Source organism: Salvelinus sp. IW2-2015, linkage group LG18, assembly GCF_002910315.2.
Source record: "Salvelinus sp. IW2-2015 linkage group LG18, ASM291031v2, whole genome shotgun sequence".
In the NCBI taxonomy this organism is placed as follows: Eukaryota; Metazoa; Chordata; class Actinopteri; order Salmoniformes; family Salmonidae; genus Salvelinus; species Salvelinus sp. IW2-2015.
The window spans coordinates 47,419,634-47,434,429 of NC_036858.1; the positions used below are offsets into that span (position 1 = coordinate 47,419,634).

Consider the following 14,796-nt stretch of genomic DNA (forward strand, 5'->3'; position numbering starts at 1 on the left):
GCAGCGGTGCAAAAGGGGGGGGGGCAATGCAAATAGTCTGGGTAGCCATTTGATTAGATTCAGGAGTCTTATGGCTTGGGTAGAAGCTGTTTAGAAGCCTCTTGGATCTAGACTTGGCGCTCTGTACTGCTTGCCATGCGGCAACAGAGAGACAGTCTATGACTTGGTGGCTGGAGTCTGACAATTTTAGGGCCTTCCTCTGAACCACCTGGTATTGAGATCTTGGATGGCAGAAGCTAGGCCCCAGTGATGTACTGGGCCGTATGCACTACCTCTGTAGTGCCTTGCGGTCGGAGGCGAGCAGTTGCCATTCCAGGCAGTGATGCAACCAGTTAGTATGCTCTCGATGGTGCAGCTGTAAAACCTGTTGAGGATCTGAGGACATGCCAAATCTTTCAGTCTCCTGAGGGAATAGGTTTAGTTGTGCCCTCTTCATGACTGTCTTGGTGTGCTTGGACCATGTTAGTTTGTTGGTGATGTGGACACCAAGGAATTTGAAGCTCTCAACCTGCTCCACTCGGTCCTCTTTTCCTGTAGTCCACAATCATCTCATTTGTCTTGATCACGTTGAGGAGAGGTTGTTGTCCTGGCACCACATGGCCAGGTCCTGACCTCCTTCCTATAGGCTGTCTCGTCGTTGTCGGTGATCAGGCCTAACACTTTGTGTCATCGGCAAACTTAATGATGGTGTTGGAATCGTGCCTGGCCGTGTAGTCATGAGTGAACAGGAGTACAGGAGGGGACTGAGCATGCACCCCTGAGGGCCGCTGTGTTGAGGATCAGTGTGGCGGATGTGTTGTTACCTACCCTTACCACCTGGGGCGGCCCTCCATACTCTCTGTTGTTATCATCTATGCATAGTTACTTCAATAACTCTACCTACATGTACATTTTACCTCAATTACCTCAACTAAACAGTGCCCCCGCACATTGACTCTGTACCGGTACCCCCCCTGTATATAGTCTCGTTATTGTTATTTTACTGCCGCTCTTTAGTTACTTGTTACTTTTATTTCTTGTTCTTATTTGTATTTTACATTTTTTATAACTGTGTTGTTGGTTAGGGGCTCGTATGTAAGCATTTCACTGTAAGGTCTATTGTATTCGGCACATGTGACTAATACAATTTGATTTGATTTGATTTGAACAATGTATCAACAAGATTAAACAGCAGAAAGGAATTCAAATGGGATCACACTTAAGAACATTTTGGACACATTAATATTAAATATTAAAACGTCCAGCTAGCCAAGAGATTGTACAATTCCCATTACCTGTAGCCTAATTTACATTAATAAATCAGGAACAAATAGTCCAATGCTGGGTTGTGATAATTCATTCAGGATTAGAATGCAGCTATGAGAATTTGTAGCACACTGTTTTCATTTGAAGTGGTACAGGATATTTTCGACAACACAAATTTATTTAATTGCCTGGTCGTTTTGTAAAAGAGAATGTGTTCTCAATAACTTACCTGATTAAATAAAGGCAATCAATAAATAAATGATAAAAACATCAATGTTCTGTGCTTTCCCAGGGTGGTGAACGTGACTCTGATTCCTGGGGAGCTGCCGAGGGAGAACACAGATGACGTTCTACAAGATGAGCACCTGAGTGACCAGGAGAACGCTCCACCTGCAGTACCTAGCAGGCCTTGCGAGGGGACACGACCCCAGGCGGAAGGCGAGGCGTGGAACGACACCGACTTCAACCGCAACCAACTCAGGATCAGCATCAGCAAGGTACAGGAGGGACCATCTAATACATCCTCTGTGTATCTCACTTTGGTGATTGCAGCACTGTAAAACATGGCCTTACATTCTTTAAATATACTCAAAGTTAGAAATAAATGAAAAGGGCTAGTTTACTTTCTTGTTTGTTTTTAATTGCCATCTATTATGTTCAGAGGATATAGACATACCTGGTTGTAGATAGAGCAAGAGATATATTTCAGGTACTGTGTTTACCATGAATTTACAGTGCTCAAACATGGTAAAGCAAATAGTAAAGCATTTACAGTACAATTCAAGCTGCTATATACCTATAATACTTATTTGAAATGAGTCAACAGAATAGGTCTAACTCTTGACAGAGCTTTCTAACAGTGGTAACCCTAGAAACCCTCATTCCCCCAGGGACAGTTGGCTGCGGAGGAGGAGCCTGCTAGAGGGGTGTGTCCCGAGGCCCCTGTGGGTGGAGCTCCCCCAGAAATGACTGGTGCTCAGGTCTGCGCTCTGCGGTACCGGAGGATCAACAGCCCAGAGTCAGACCGTCTGTCCGCTGCAGATGGGAGACCAGACGTCTATGATAAACGAGGGTGAGGGCTCTATAGAGTGCAGACAAGTTATAATACACTTTTGTGCAGATGTATACTTTCTGTACACCATACATGCATGAAATTGATTTTATAAAGACCTTTTTGCATCAGCACCAGCCTTAAAATCAAATCAAATCAAATGTTATTTGTCACATGCGCCGAATATAACAGGTAGACCTTACATTGAAATGCTTACTTACAGTGAGGGAAAAAAGTATTTGATCCCCTGCTGATTTTGTTCGTTTGCCCACTGACAATGAAATGATCAGTCTGTAATTTTAATGGTAGGTTTATTTGAACAGTGAGAGACAGAATATCAACAAAAAAATCCAGAAAAACGCATGTCAAAAATGTTATAAATTGATTTGCATTTTAATGAGGGAAATAAGTATTTGACCCCTCTGCAAAACATGACTTASTACTTGGTGGCAAAACCCTTGTTGGCAATCACAGAGGTCAGATGTTTCTTGTAGTTGGCCACCAGGTTTGCACACATCTCAGGAGGGATTTTGTCCCACTCCTCTTTGCAGATCTTCTTCAAGTCATTAAGGTTTCGAGACTGACGTTGGCAACTCGAACCTTCAGCTCCCTCCACAGATTTTCTATGGGATTAAGGTCTGGAGACTGGCGAGCCATCCCAGGACCTTAATGTGCTTTTTCTTGAGCCACTCCTTTGTTGCCTTGGGCGTTGTTTTGGTCATTGTCATGCTGGAATACCCCTCACGACCCATTTTCAATACCCTGGCTGAGGGAAGGAGGTTTTTCACCAAGATTTGACGGTACATGGCCCCGTCATCGTCCCTTTGATGCTGTGAAGTTGTCCTGTCCCCTTAGCAGAAAACACCCCCAAAGCATAATGTTTCCACCTCCATGTTTGACGGTGGGGATGGTTTCTTGGGTCATAGGCAGCATTCCTCCTCCTCCAAACACGGTAAGTTGAGTTGATGCCAAAAGAACTCCATTTTGGTCTCATCTGACCACAACACGTTCACCCAGTGTCTCTGAATATTCAGAGTTCATTGGCAAACTTACGACGGCTGTATATGTGCTTTCTTGAGACAGGGGACCTTGCGGCGCTGCAGGATTTCAGTTCTTCACGGCGTAGTGTGTTACAATTGTTTTCTGTGGTGACTATGGTCCCAGCTGCCTTGAGATCATTGACCAAGATCCTCCTGTGTAGTTCTGGGCTGATTCCTCACATTTCTCATGATCATTGCAACTCCACGAGGTGAGATCTTACATGGAGCCCCAGGCCAAGGGAGTTTGACAGTTCTTTTGTGTTTCTTCCAATTGCGAATAATCGCACCAACTGTTGTCACCTACTCACCAAACTGCTTGGCAATGGTCTTGTAGCCCTTCCAGCTTGTGTAAGATCTACAATCTTGTCCCTGACATCCTTGGAGAGCTCTTTGGTCTTGCCATGGTGGAGAGTTTGGAATCTGATGATGATTGCTTCTTGGATAGGTGTCTTTTATACAGGTAAGAAACTGAGATTAGGAGCACTCCCTTTAAGAGTGTGCTCCTAATCTCAGCTCGTTACCTGTATGAAAGACACCTGGGAGCCAGAAATCTTTCTGATTGAGAGGGGGTCAAATACTTATTTCCCTCATTAAAATGCAAATCAATTTATAACATTTTTGACATGCGTTTTTCTGGATATTTTTGTTGTTATTCTGTCTCTCACTGTTCAAATAAACCTACCATTAAAATTATAGACTGATCATTTCTTTGTCAGTGGGCAAACGTACAAAATCAGCAGGGGACCAAATACTTTTTTCCCTCACTGTACCAACAATGCAGTTTTAAGATTTTTTTTATTTTTAAAGTAAGCAATAAGAGTAACAAATAATTAAAGAGCAGCAGTAAATAACAATAGCGGAGCTATATGCAGGGGGTACTGGTACAGAGTCTATGTGCGGGGGCACCGGTGTCGAGGTAATTGAGGTAATATGTACATGTAGGTAGAGTTATTAAAGTGACTATGCATATATAATAACAGAGGGTAGCAGCAGCGTAGAAGAAGGGGGGGGGAAATGCAAATAGTCTGGGTAGCCATTTGATTAGCTGTTCAGGAGTCTTATGGCTTGGGGGTAGAAGCTGTTTAAAAGCCTCTTGGACCTAGACTTGGCGCTCCAGTACCGCTTGCCGTGCGGAAGCAGAGAGAAGAGTCTATGACTAGGGTGGCTGGAGTCTTTGACAATTTTTAGGTCCTTCCTCTGACACCGCCTGGTATAGAGGTCCTGGGTTGCAATAAGCTTGGCCCCGGTGACGTACTGATGTACTGGGCCGTACGCACTACCCTCAGTAGTGCCTTGCCGAGCAGTTGCCATACCAGGCAGGGATGCTCTCGATGGTGCAGCTGTAAAACGTTTTGAGGATCCATGCCAAATCTTTTCAGTCTCCTGAGATGGAATAGGTTTTGTCGTGCCCTCTTCATGACTGTCTTAGTGTGCTTGGACCATGTTAGTAATGTGGACACCAAGGAACTTGACGGTCTCAACCTGCTCCACTACAGCCCCATCCATGAGAATGGGGGCATGCTCAGTCCTCCTTTTCCTGTGGTCCACAATCATCTCCTTTGTCTTGATCATGTTGATTGAGAGGTTGTTGTCCTTGCACCACACGGTCAGGTCTCTGACCTCCTCCCTATTTTTTTTATTTTTATTTTACCAGGCAAGTCAGTTAAGAACAAATTCTTATTTTCAATGACAGCCTAGGAACAATGGGTTATCTGCCTTGTTCAGGGGCAGAATGAAAGATTTTTACCTTGTCAGCTCGGGGATTCAATCTTGCAACCTTTCGGTTACTAGTCCAACGCTCTAACCACTAGGCTACCTGCCGCCCATGTGTCGGTGATCAGGCCTACCCCTGTTGTGTCATCAGCAAACTTAATGATGGTGTTGGAGTCATGCCTGGCCGTGCAGTCAGGAGTCAATCAATCAATCAATGTATTTTTAAAGCCCTTTTTACATCAGCCGATGTCACAAAGTGCTATATAGAAACTCAGGCTAAAACCTCAAACAGCAAGCAATGCAGATGTAGAAGCACGGTGGCTAGGAAAAACTCCCTAGAAAGGCAGGAACCTAGGAATAAACCTAGAGAGGAACCAGGCTCTGAGGGGTGGCCAGTCCTCTTCTGGCTGTGCCGGGTGGAGATTATAACAGTACATGGCCAAGATGTTCAAATGTTCATAGATGACCAGCAGAGTGAAATAATAATAATCACAGTGGTTGTAGAGGGTGCAACCGGTCAGCACCTCAGGAGTAAATGTCAGTTGGCTTTTCATAGCCGATCATTCAGAGTTAGAGACAGCAGGTGCGGTAGAGAGAGTTGAAAACAGCAGGTCCGGAACAAAGTAGCACGTCCGGGGAATAGGTCAGGGTTCCATAGCCGCAGGCAGAACAGTTGAAACTGAAGCAGCAGCACGACCAAGTGGACTGGGGACAGCAAGGAGTCATCAGGCCAGGTAGTCCTGAGGCATGGTCCTAGGGCTCAGGTCCTCCGAGAGACCCTCCGAGAGAAGAGAAAGAGAGAAAGCGAGAGAGAGAATCAGAGGGAGCATACTTAAATTCACACAGGATACCGGATAAGACAGGAGAAATACTCCAGATATAACAGACTGACCCTAGCCCCCCGACGCATCATTTCTGGAGGCTGAGAAAGGAGGGGTCTGCAGATATTGTGGCCCCGTCCTACTATACCCCCGGACAGGGCCAACCAGGCAGGATATAACCCTACCCACTTTGCCAAAGCATAGCCCCCACACCACTACAGGGATATTTTCAACCACCAACTTACTACCCTGAGACAAGGCCGAGTAGCCCACGAAGATCTCCGCCACGGCACGAACCCGAAGGGCGCCAACCCAGACAGGAAGATCACGTCAGAAACTCAACCCACTCAAGTGACGCGCCCCTCGGTACGGCAATGAAGCTCACCAGTAAGCCAGTGACTCAGCCCCCCCATAATAGGGTTAGAGGCAGAGAATCCCAGTGGAGAGAGGGGAACCAGCCAGGCAGAGACAGCAAAGGTGGTTCGTCACTCCAGTGCCTTTCCGTTCACCTTCACACCCCTGAGCCAGACTACACTCAGTCATAGGACCTACTGAAGAGATGATTCTTCCATAAAGACTTAAAGGTCGAGACCGAGTCTGCGTCTCTCACATGGATAGGCAGACCATTCCATAAAAACTTAGCTCTATAGGAGAAAGCCCTGCCTCCAGCTGTTACTTTGAAATTCTAGGGACAATAAGGAGACCTGCGTCTTGTGACCGTAGCGTACGTGTAGGTATGTACAGCAGGACCAAATCGGATAGATAGATAGGAGCAAGCCCATGTAATGCTTTGTAGGTTAGCAGTAAAACATTGAAATCAGCCCTAGCCTTAACTGGAAGCCAGTGTAGAGAGGCTAGCACTGAAGTAATATGATACATTTTTTTGCCTCTAGTCAAGATTCTAGCAGCCGTGTTTAGCACAAACTGAAGTTTATTTAGTGCTTTATCCGGGTAGCCGGAGAGCAGAGCATTGCTGTAGTCTAATCTAGAAGTGACAAAAGCATGGATAAATTTTTCTGCATAATTTTCGAACAGAAAGTTTTTGTTAACGTAGATGGAAAAAAGCTGTCCTTGAAACAATTTTGATATGTTCGTCAAAAGAGAGATCAGGGTTCAGAGAAACGCCGAGGTCCTTTACAGTTGTATTTGAGACGACTGTACAACCATCAAGATTAATTGTCAGATTCAACAGAAGATCTCTTTGTTTCTTGGGACCAAGAACTAGCATCTCTGTTTGTCCGAGTTTAAAAGTAAAATATTTGCCGCCATCCACTTCCTTATGTCTGAAACACAGGCTTCCAGGGATGGCAATTTTGGGTCTTCACCATGTTTCATCGAAATGTACAGCTGTGCATCGTCCGCATAGCAGTCATGAGTGAACAGGGAGTACAGGAGGGGACTGAGAACGCACCCCTGAGGGGCCCCCGTGTTGAGGATCAGTGTGGTGGATGTGTTGTTACCTACCCTTACCATCTGGGGGCGGCCCATCAGGAAGTCCATCATCCAGTTGCAGAGGGAGGTGTTTAGTCCCAGGGTCCTTAGCTTAGTGATGAGCTTTGAGGGCACTATGGTGTTGAACGCTGAGCTGTAGTCAATGAATAACATTCTCACATAGGTGTTGCTTTTGTCCAGGTGGGAAAGGGCAGTGTGGAGTGCAATAGAGATAGCATAATCTGTGGATATGTTGGTGTGGTATGCAAATTGAAGTGGGTCTAGGATTTCTGGGATAATGGTGTTGATGTGAGCCATGACCAGCCTTTCAAAGCATTTCATGGCTACAGACGTGAGTGCTGCAGGTCGGTAGTCATTTAGGCAGGTTGCCTTAGTGTTCTTGGGCACAGGGACTATGGTGGTCTGCTTGAAACATGTTGGTATTACAGACTCAGACAGGGAGAGGTTGAAAATGTCAGTGAAGACACTTGCCAGTTGGTCAGCGCATGCTCGCAGTACAAGTCCTGGTAATTCGTCTGGCCCTGTGGCCTTGTGAATGTTGACCTGTTTAAAGGTCTTACTCACATCGGCTGCAGAGTGTGTTCACACAGTCGTCTGGAACAGCTGAGGCTGTCATGCATGTTTCAGTGTAACTTGCCTCAAGGCGAGCATAGAAGTTATTTAGCTCGTCTGGTAGGCTCATGTCACTGGGCAGCTCTCGGCTGTGCCTCCCTTTGTAGTCTGTAATAGTTTGCATGCCCTCCCACATCCGACGAGCGTTGGAGCCGGTGTAGTACGATTCGATCTAAGTCCTGTATTGACGCTTGGCCTGTTTGATGGTTCGTCGGAGAGAATAGCGGGATTTCTTATAAGAGTCCCACTCCTTGAACGCAGCAGCTCCTTGAAAGCGGCAGCTTAAACCCCAAAGAGCAAGCAATTCAGAGGCAGAAACACAGTGGCCAAGACAAACTCCCTGGAACGCAGGAACCTAGGAAGAAAGCTAGAGAGGAACCAGGCACAGAAGGGTGTCCTGTCCTCTTCTGGCTGTACCGGTGGAGATTTAAGAGTACATGTGACCATTAAGACCAGATCGTTTTTTCAAAATGTTCAAACGTTCATGGATGACCAGCATGGTCAGATAGTAACCATGATGGCTATAGAGCAGCCATGCTCAACAGGCGGTCCGGATCCGGACCCAGAATGGGGTCAATACGGACCGCAGGTCCCGACACACAAAGAAAAGAAGAGAGATAGAGGGGGATTAGTGGGAGAATACGTTAGATCACAGTACACCAGATAAGACAGGCTGACCCTAGCCCCCTGGCACATACAAGCTATTGCAGCATAACTACTGGGGACTGAGACACATGGGTCAGGAGACACTGTGGCCCCGTACAACATCACCCCTGGACGGGGCCAACCAGGAAGGAGTTAACCCCAACCACTCTTCCAAAGCTCAGCCCCCATACCACTTAAACCTAGAACCGCCTGACCTTTCAGCCTATAAGTACCCACTAGAGAACCTTGCAGGTCCTCCTCTTTAGCATATGCATCAGATGCATATAAATCTGCAAGATGCAGCAAACATTATATTTGTGTAAATATAGTGCATTTGGAAAGTATTCAGACCCCTTGACTTTTTCCACATTTTGTTACGTTACAGCCTTATTCTAAAATTGATTAAATCATCCCCCCCCAAATCAATCTACACACAATACCCCATAATGACAAAGCAAAAACAGGTTTTTAGATTTTTTTGCAAATGTATAAAAAAGAAAAAGCTGAAATATCACATTTACATAAGTATACAGACCCTTTACTCAATACTTTGTTGAATCAACTTTGGTAGCGATTACAGCCTCGAGTCTTCATGGGAATGACGCTATAAGCTTGGCACATCTGTATTCGGGGAGTTTCTCCCATTCTTCTCTGCAGATCCTCTCAAACTCTGTCAGGTTGGATGGGGAGCGTCACTGCATAGCTATTTTCAGGTCTCTCCAGAGATGTTTGATCGGGTTCAAGTCCGGGCTCTGGCTGGGCCACTCAAGGACATTCAGAGACTTGTCCCGAAGCCACTCCTGCATTGTTTTGGCTGTGTGCTTAGGGTCATTGTCCTGTTGGAAGGTGAACCTTCACCCCAGTCTGAGGTCCTGAGTGCTCTGGAGCAGGTTTTCCTCAAGGATCTCTCTGTACTTTGCTTCGTTCATCTTTCCCTCGATCCTAACTAGATTCACAGTCCCTGCCACTGTAAAACATCCCTACAGCATGATGCTGCCACCACCATGCTTCACCATAGGGATGGTGCCTGGTGTCTTTCAGACGTGACGCTTGGCATTCAGGGCAAAGAGTTCAATCTTGGTTTCATCAGACCAGAGAATCTTGTTTCTCATAGTCTGAAAGTCTGTAGGTGCCTTTTGGCAAACTCCAAGCGGGCTGTCATGTGCCTTTTACTGAGGAGTGGCTTCCGTCTGGCCAGTCTACCATAAAGGCCTGATTGGTGGAGTGCTGCAGAGATGGTTGTCCTTCTGGAATGTTCTCCCATCTCCACAGAGGAACTCTGGAGCTCTGTCAGAGTGACCATCGGGTTCTTGGTCACCTCCCTGACCAAGGCCCTTCTCCCCCGATTGTTCAGTTAGACCAGGCGGACAGCTCAAGGAAGAGTCTTGGTGGTTCCAAACTTCTTCCATTGAAGAATGATGGAGGCCACTGTGTTCTTGCGGACCTTCAATGCTGCAGAAATGTTTTGGTATCCTTCCCCAGATCTGTGCCTCGACACAATCCTGTCTCGGAGCTGTACTGACAATTCCTTCAACCTCATGACTTGGTTTTTGCTCTTACATGCACTGTCAATTGTGGGACCTTATATACACAGGTGTGTGCCTTTCCAAATCATGTCCAATCAATTGAATGTATCGCAGTTGGACTCCAATCAAGTTATAGAAACATCGCAAGGATGATCAATGGAAACAGGATGAATCTGAGCTCAATTTCGATTCTCATAGCAAAGGGTCTGAATACATATTTAAATAAGGTATTTCTGTTTAGTTTTTTTATACATTTGCCCAAAAAAAATAAAAACCTGTTTTCGCTTTGTGAATATGGAGTATTGTGTGTAGCTTGAAGATTTTTTTTTTGAAAGAGTCAAGCGGTCTGAATACTTTTCAAATGCACTGTTTATTTAAAAAAATAACAATAGTTATTTGTTTAGATAGAGTCATGGATATGTTTTGTGTAATTCTACAAAGTCCTAGAAAAAACGTAGGCCTATAGCCTATTTTAGTTTCCCTTACAATAAAAACATTACAGTGTAATCAATTGGATCAGCTTTATTTGCAGATTCGATTAGTAATAGAGTTATAGTAATTCATAAAGTCCAGTTACAGCTTCTTTTGACAAAGTAGAAACAAAAAAGACAATAATAATACAACCAGCCAGGTGCACAGGTGAAATGATTTGCTGTATTCCTGAACAAAGCACCAGTTCATAAACAACTGTAAAATATGAATTGCATAAATAATAATAGCATATTTTAAGTTTATTTTAAGTTTATTATGTTACTAGTTTTTACTTAGAAGACAGATCAATGCTGCGTGGTACAATGTGGTACTGAATGCATGGACAGCATGGATATTCTTGGAAAAAGTGAAATTTGGAAATAGAGCTGGAGTTATTTGACAGCGGTATGTGTAATAGAAACTGCAGAATATTCTCTTTCTAACATGCTGAACACACTGCTGACGTAGCGTGCGTGAGCATTGCAAAATAAAATGTACACATACAGTATATGTTATTCAATCTTTGCACTCACACTGCTCGCTTGTGTCAATGAGCATCTGCGTAGCCAGGCGCTAAAATAGAACTTGGTTTTATTTGTGACGCGCTGAAAGTCCCGCCTCTCCCATCTCCTCCTTGGTTTTTAGAAGCATATACCCACGTGGGTGATTGAAAGATAACACTCCAGTCCAGTTGGTAGTACAGTAGTAATCCACCTTAAAGTTGGTTGCCAACCGCAATATAAAGACCAAAGAAGAAGAAGCCTGAAGGAGGAGAGATTACAGGAATCAAACTTTTACCCTTTTTTCTGTGGATTAATTGTCAGAGTAGAGGACCTTGTGCAGTTCAGGTAAAATAACAACCCAATGTTTATATCCCAGAATAAATGACCTAGCAACAGCAAGCTAGACAGCTAAATTGCCATAAATGTTTAATGTTTTTCGACCTCTCCCCAAATTAATATAGTTGGTTCAGAGTTTATTTTTGATATTTCAACCTGTGTGTCCTGATCGCATCTGGTGTGGGTGAACAAAATCAACATGCGCGCGATGTCCGTGTGCGGTCTGGTCAGCATGTAATACTATATAGAAATCACAATGTTTTACCTGCATGTGACTCTGAAGGAGGATTTGATAAAGTGATGCTCCTTTACATGCATCTGTAAATTACAAGATGCACCCATCTCTTCATGTACAATTTAACAACTGATAGGCCTAATATTGTCACTCATTAGATTATTGTCAATATAATCTTGTCTATAGGCTAAGTCTTATTATGTGTGAAATTAGTTTTGGTATAGTTTAGGTGTAGTTTTGATGTGCAGGCTGACTTGCATCGTTTGTTTCCCCCTCATCAAGTTGGATGCAGTCAAAGATATGTTTAGCATTATTCTAATGTCCCACTGCAACACACAGCATGTTTTGGTTTCCCTTACAATACATTTGATTAGTAATAGTAAATCTATTACTAATCTGTTTTATTTACAGTAAATAAAACAGTCCTGTAACAGCTTCCTTTTACAAATTAAAATGTAAAAGAGAATGGTATTAACCCGCAAAGCGTGCGGTCAAATTATTAACATGAGCGCCAACGTTGATAAATAGGCATAACACAAACTCATCATTACACTATTGTTGTTTGAAATTAAATCGCCCTCTTCACCCTCCTTATCATTCAATTAGGCCTAATTTAAATTCAATTATGAAGTAAGGTGCACAAGTATCGCCCATTCATCCATTTGTCATTCATTAAGTGAGGAGATAGAGAAGCATTAGCCCCTGGCTGGGTACCAGCGTCCTACAGCACATTATCTTGGCTGATAGAGATAGGAATAGGTGTGAAAAAAACTGGTAAAAATGCTCCAAAACATTTCTGTTTGTGATTTAAAAAGTCTGACAAATTAGCAGTGTAAAATACAAACATTTAGGAAAAGTCAGGGAAGGAGCAGGACATAGTTTCTTTTTTGGTTGATTCTTTTATTTATTTACAAAATTAAATTAAAATTTAAAGGCGGTTCTAGTGTTAAGGGATGTGAACAGACACTAACTTACTACCCTGAGACAAGGTTGAGTATAACCCAGGAAGATCTCCCCCATGCTTTCACACACACACACACACACACACACACACACACACACACACACACACACACACACACACACACACACACACACACACACACACACACTGAAAACGCATTAAAACACAACACACATACATACACACAGTCAAATTACCAAGGTTTTGGACAGTGATTTTTTTTGTCTCCCCACCAGGTCTCGTATGGACATCCTGGGATCCCCGTCCCGCTACGTGCACTCCTCCCAGCCGGCCCAGATGCACTCCCTGGAGGGAGGAGGTGGGGACCGGCAGGGTGGCGGTGGGAGACCAGGCCAGGAGGTCTCCGTTGCCTCCGCGGCTGACCCCGAGGCCCACAGTAACGCCTTCATCCGGTCTGTACCACTCGCCGAGGAGGAAGACTTTGACAGCAAGGAGTGGGTGATCATTGACAAGGAGACTGAGCTCCAGGACTTCCTGGGTCTCCTGGGCCCGGGTGCCGAGCCCACCACCTCGGGGCCCACCACCGATGAGGAGCCCGAGGAGCTGAAGCCCCTGGATGAACTGGAGGAACGGAGGAGGTTACGGGGAGCTGTAGGTGGAGAGGTGGTGGTGAGGCCTAAGATGCGAGCAGGAGGCATAGTGGCACTTCCGGAAGGGGAGGGGTCTAATGGGGCTAGTCCTGGACACTCGGGTTATCACACTCTGCCTCATAGCCGTGGACAAAGACCACGGCCGCAGTCGGAGCACTTTGGAGCTCAAGGACAGGTAAGATCAAGGGACTGCGGGGTGGAGAATTGGTGTGTGTCTTGGTGTGTGAGTGTGTTTGTATGGGTTGGGGTCCATTTGAACTGAATTGAAATTCTAATTAAATTTAAATGTACTTGGCCACCTGTCTGTCTTCGTCTGCATCTGTGTTTGTCTTTCTGCGGGTATATGTCTATGTTATCTTGGGCCGTGGGCCATTTCCTGTTATTTCCTGTGTCGACAATGTAACTGGACACAATTTGAATGAATCATATACTTATTCTTAATCTTCTCAGCCATTGGTAGTTACTTTTTGAAGGTCAATTTATGTACACCCAGTGTTAATTTGACCAATAACAGTGCATTACATAGCTTACTGTATTTTTGCTTCATCTATCCACTGACTAAAGCCTATAATTACCAAGCTGTCATAAAGTCAATGGTTAATGTTTTATTTATACCGGTAGTATTGTATTTAATAAGTCATCCAGTGTGTGCAAGAGGACTGCAGATTCCTATCTCCTATGAAGAATGAATTCCCTCCATTCGGGATACACAGCTGTGCAAGTGAAACACACTTCATGAAGCACAGCAGTGTGGAGGAACAGTTATCTTCAATGGTTAAATTCTGGCCATAGTTTTAATAGCATTAATTTTGGCAGCTACTGAAATGGGTGGAGCGAAAGTTCCTTGTAGTTTGCGTTTTTTATTGATTTAACCATGATTGTCTCATTGATACAAAGAGTTATTTTGCAAGAAAGACCTGTTCAAGATAGCAGCCAATTCAACCATTTTGTGCTGATGATGCAATATTATGCTGTTGTGTGAATACATGTTCTGATAGAAGATATGTTATGGGTTAAGACAGTAAACTGCTCCAGACAGTACACAAAAACTGTTTCACAAAACAAGTAGGGATATGTTTCTCCTCTCTCTCCTCTCTCTCAGCGCCAAGTCAATCTCAGCCCCTCGGAAACCCCATTAAATATCTTGCCAGAACAACTCTGGCCCTGTGCCTGCATATCCATATCCAGTGACAGTCGGCAAACACTGAAATGCTCGAACATCTCTTTTTATCCATTCAAAATAAAACCCAACCCAAACCATTGTGCTTCGGTCTCGTTTATCCCTCCCTAAAAAAGAGATTGAAAAAAGAGATCCCTCCCCTTATATTTCTGCTGTATGTGCGTGTGTGTGTGGTGTGCTCACTACAACATGCACACAGACACACAGAGACCCAGACATTCCCCTGCCAGCAGAGATAGAGAAGAGACGGAGTCTTCTTGGCCACCCCCCCCGCCTGATGCCTTTCTCCTCCACTCTTATTGGTCTTTTTCAGTTGGAGGAGGACAGGCCCCACCCCCACCACTCTTTCCCGAGGCCCAACCAATTGAGGAGATTGGCGTCGTACGTGTTC

General features: G+C 44.6%; 1 protein-coding gene across 4 annotated transcripts in view; it reads left to right on the plus strand.

The window, feature by feature from the left end:
* The window catches only part of LOC111978321 (tau-tubulin kinase 1), a 39,781-nt gene that overhangs the window by 12,329 nt on the left and 12,656 nt on the right, over window positions 1-14,796 (plus strand). For all 4 annotated transcript variants that reach the window (XM_024008317.1, XM_024008318.1, XM_070448548.1 and 1 more), the window contains 3 exons: window positions 1,538-1,742; window positions 2,136-2,317; window positions 12,851-13,400. In XM_024008317.1, coding sequence (XP_023864085.1) covers window positions 1,538-1,742; window positions 2,136-2,317; window positions 12,851-13,400 — 937 coding nt within the window. The remainder of the gene's footprint in view (window positions 1-1,537; window positions 1,743-2,135; window positions 2,318-12,850; window positions 13,401-14,796) is intronic.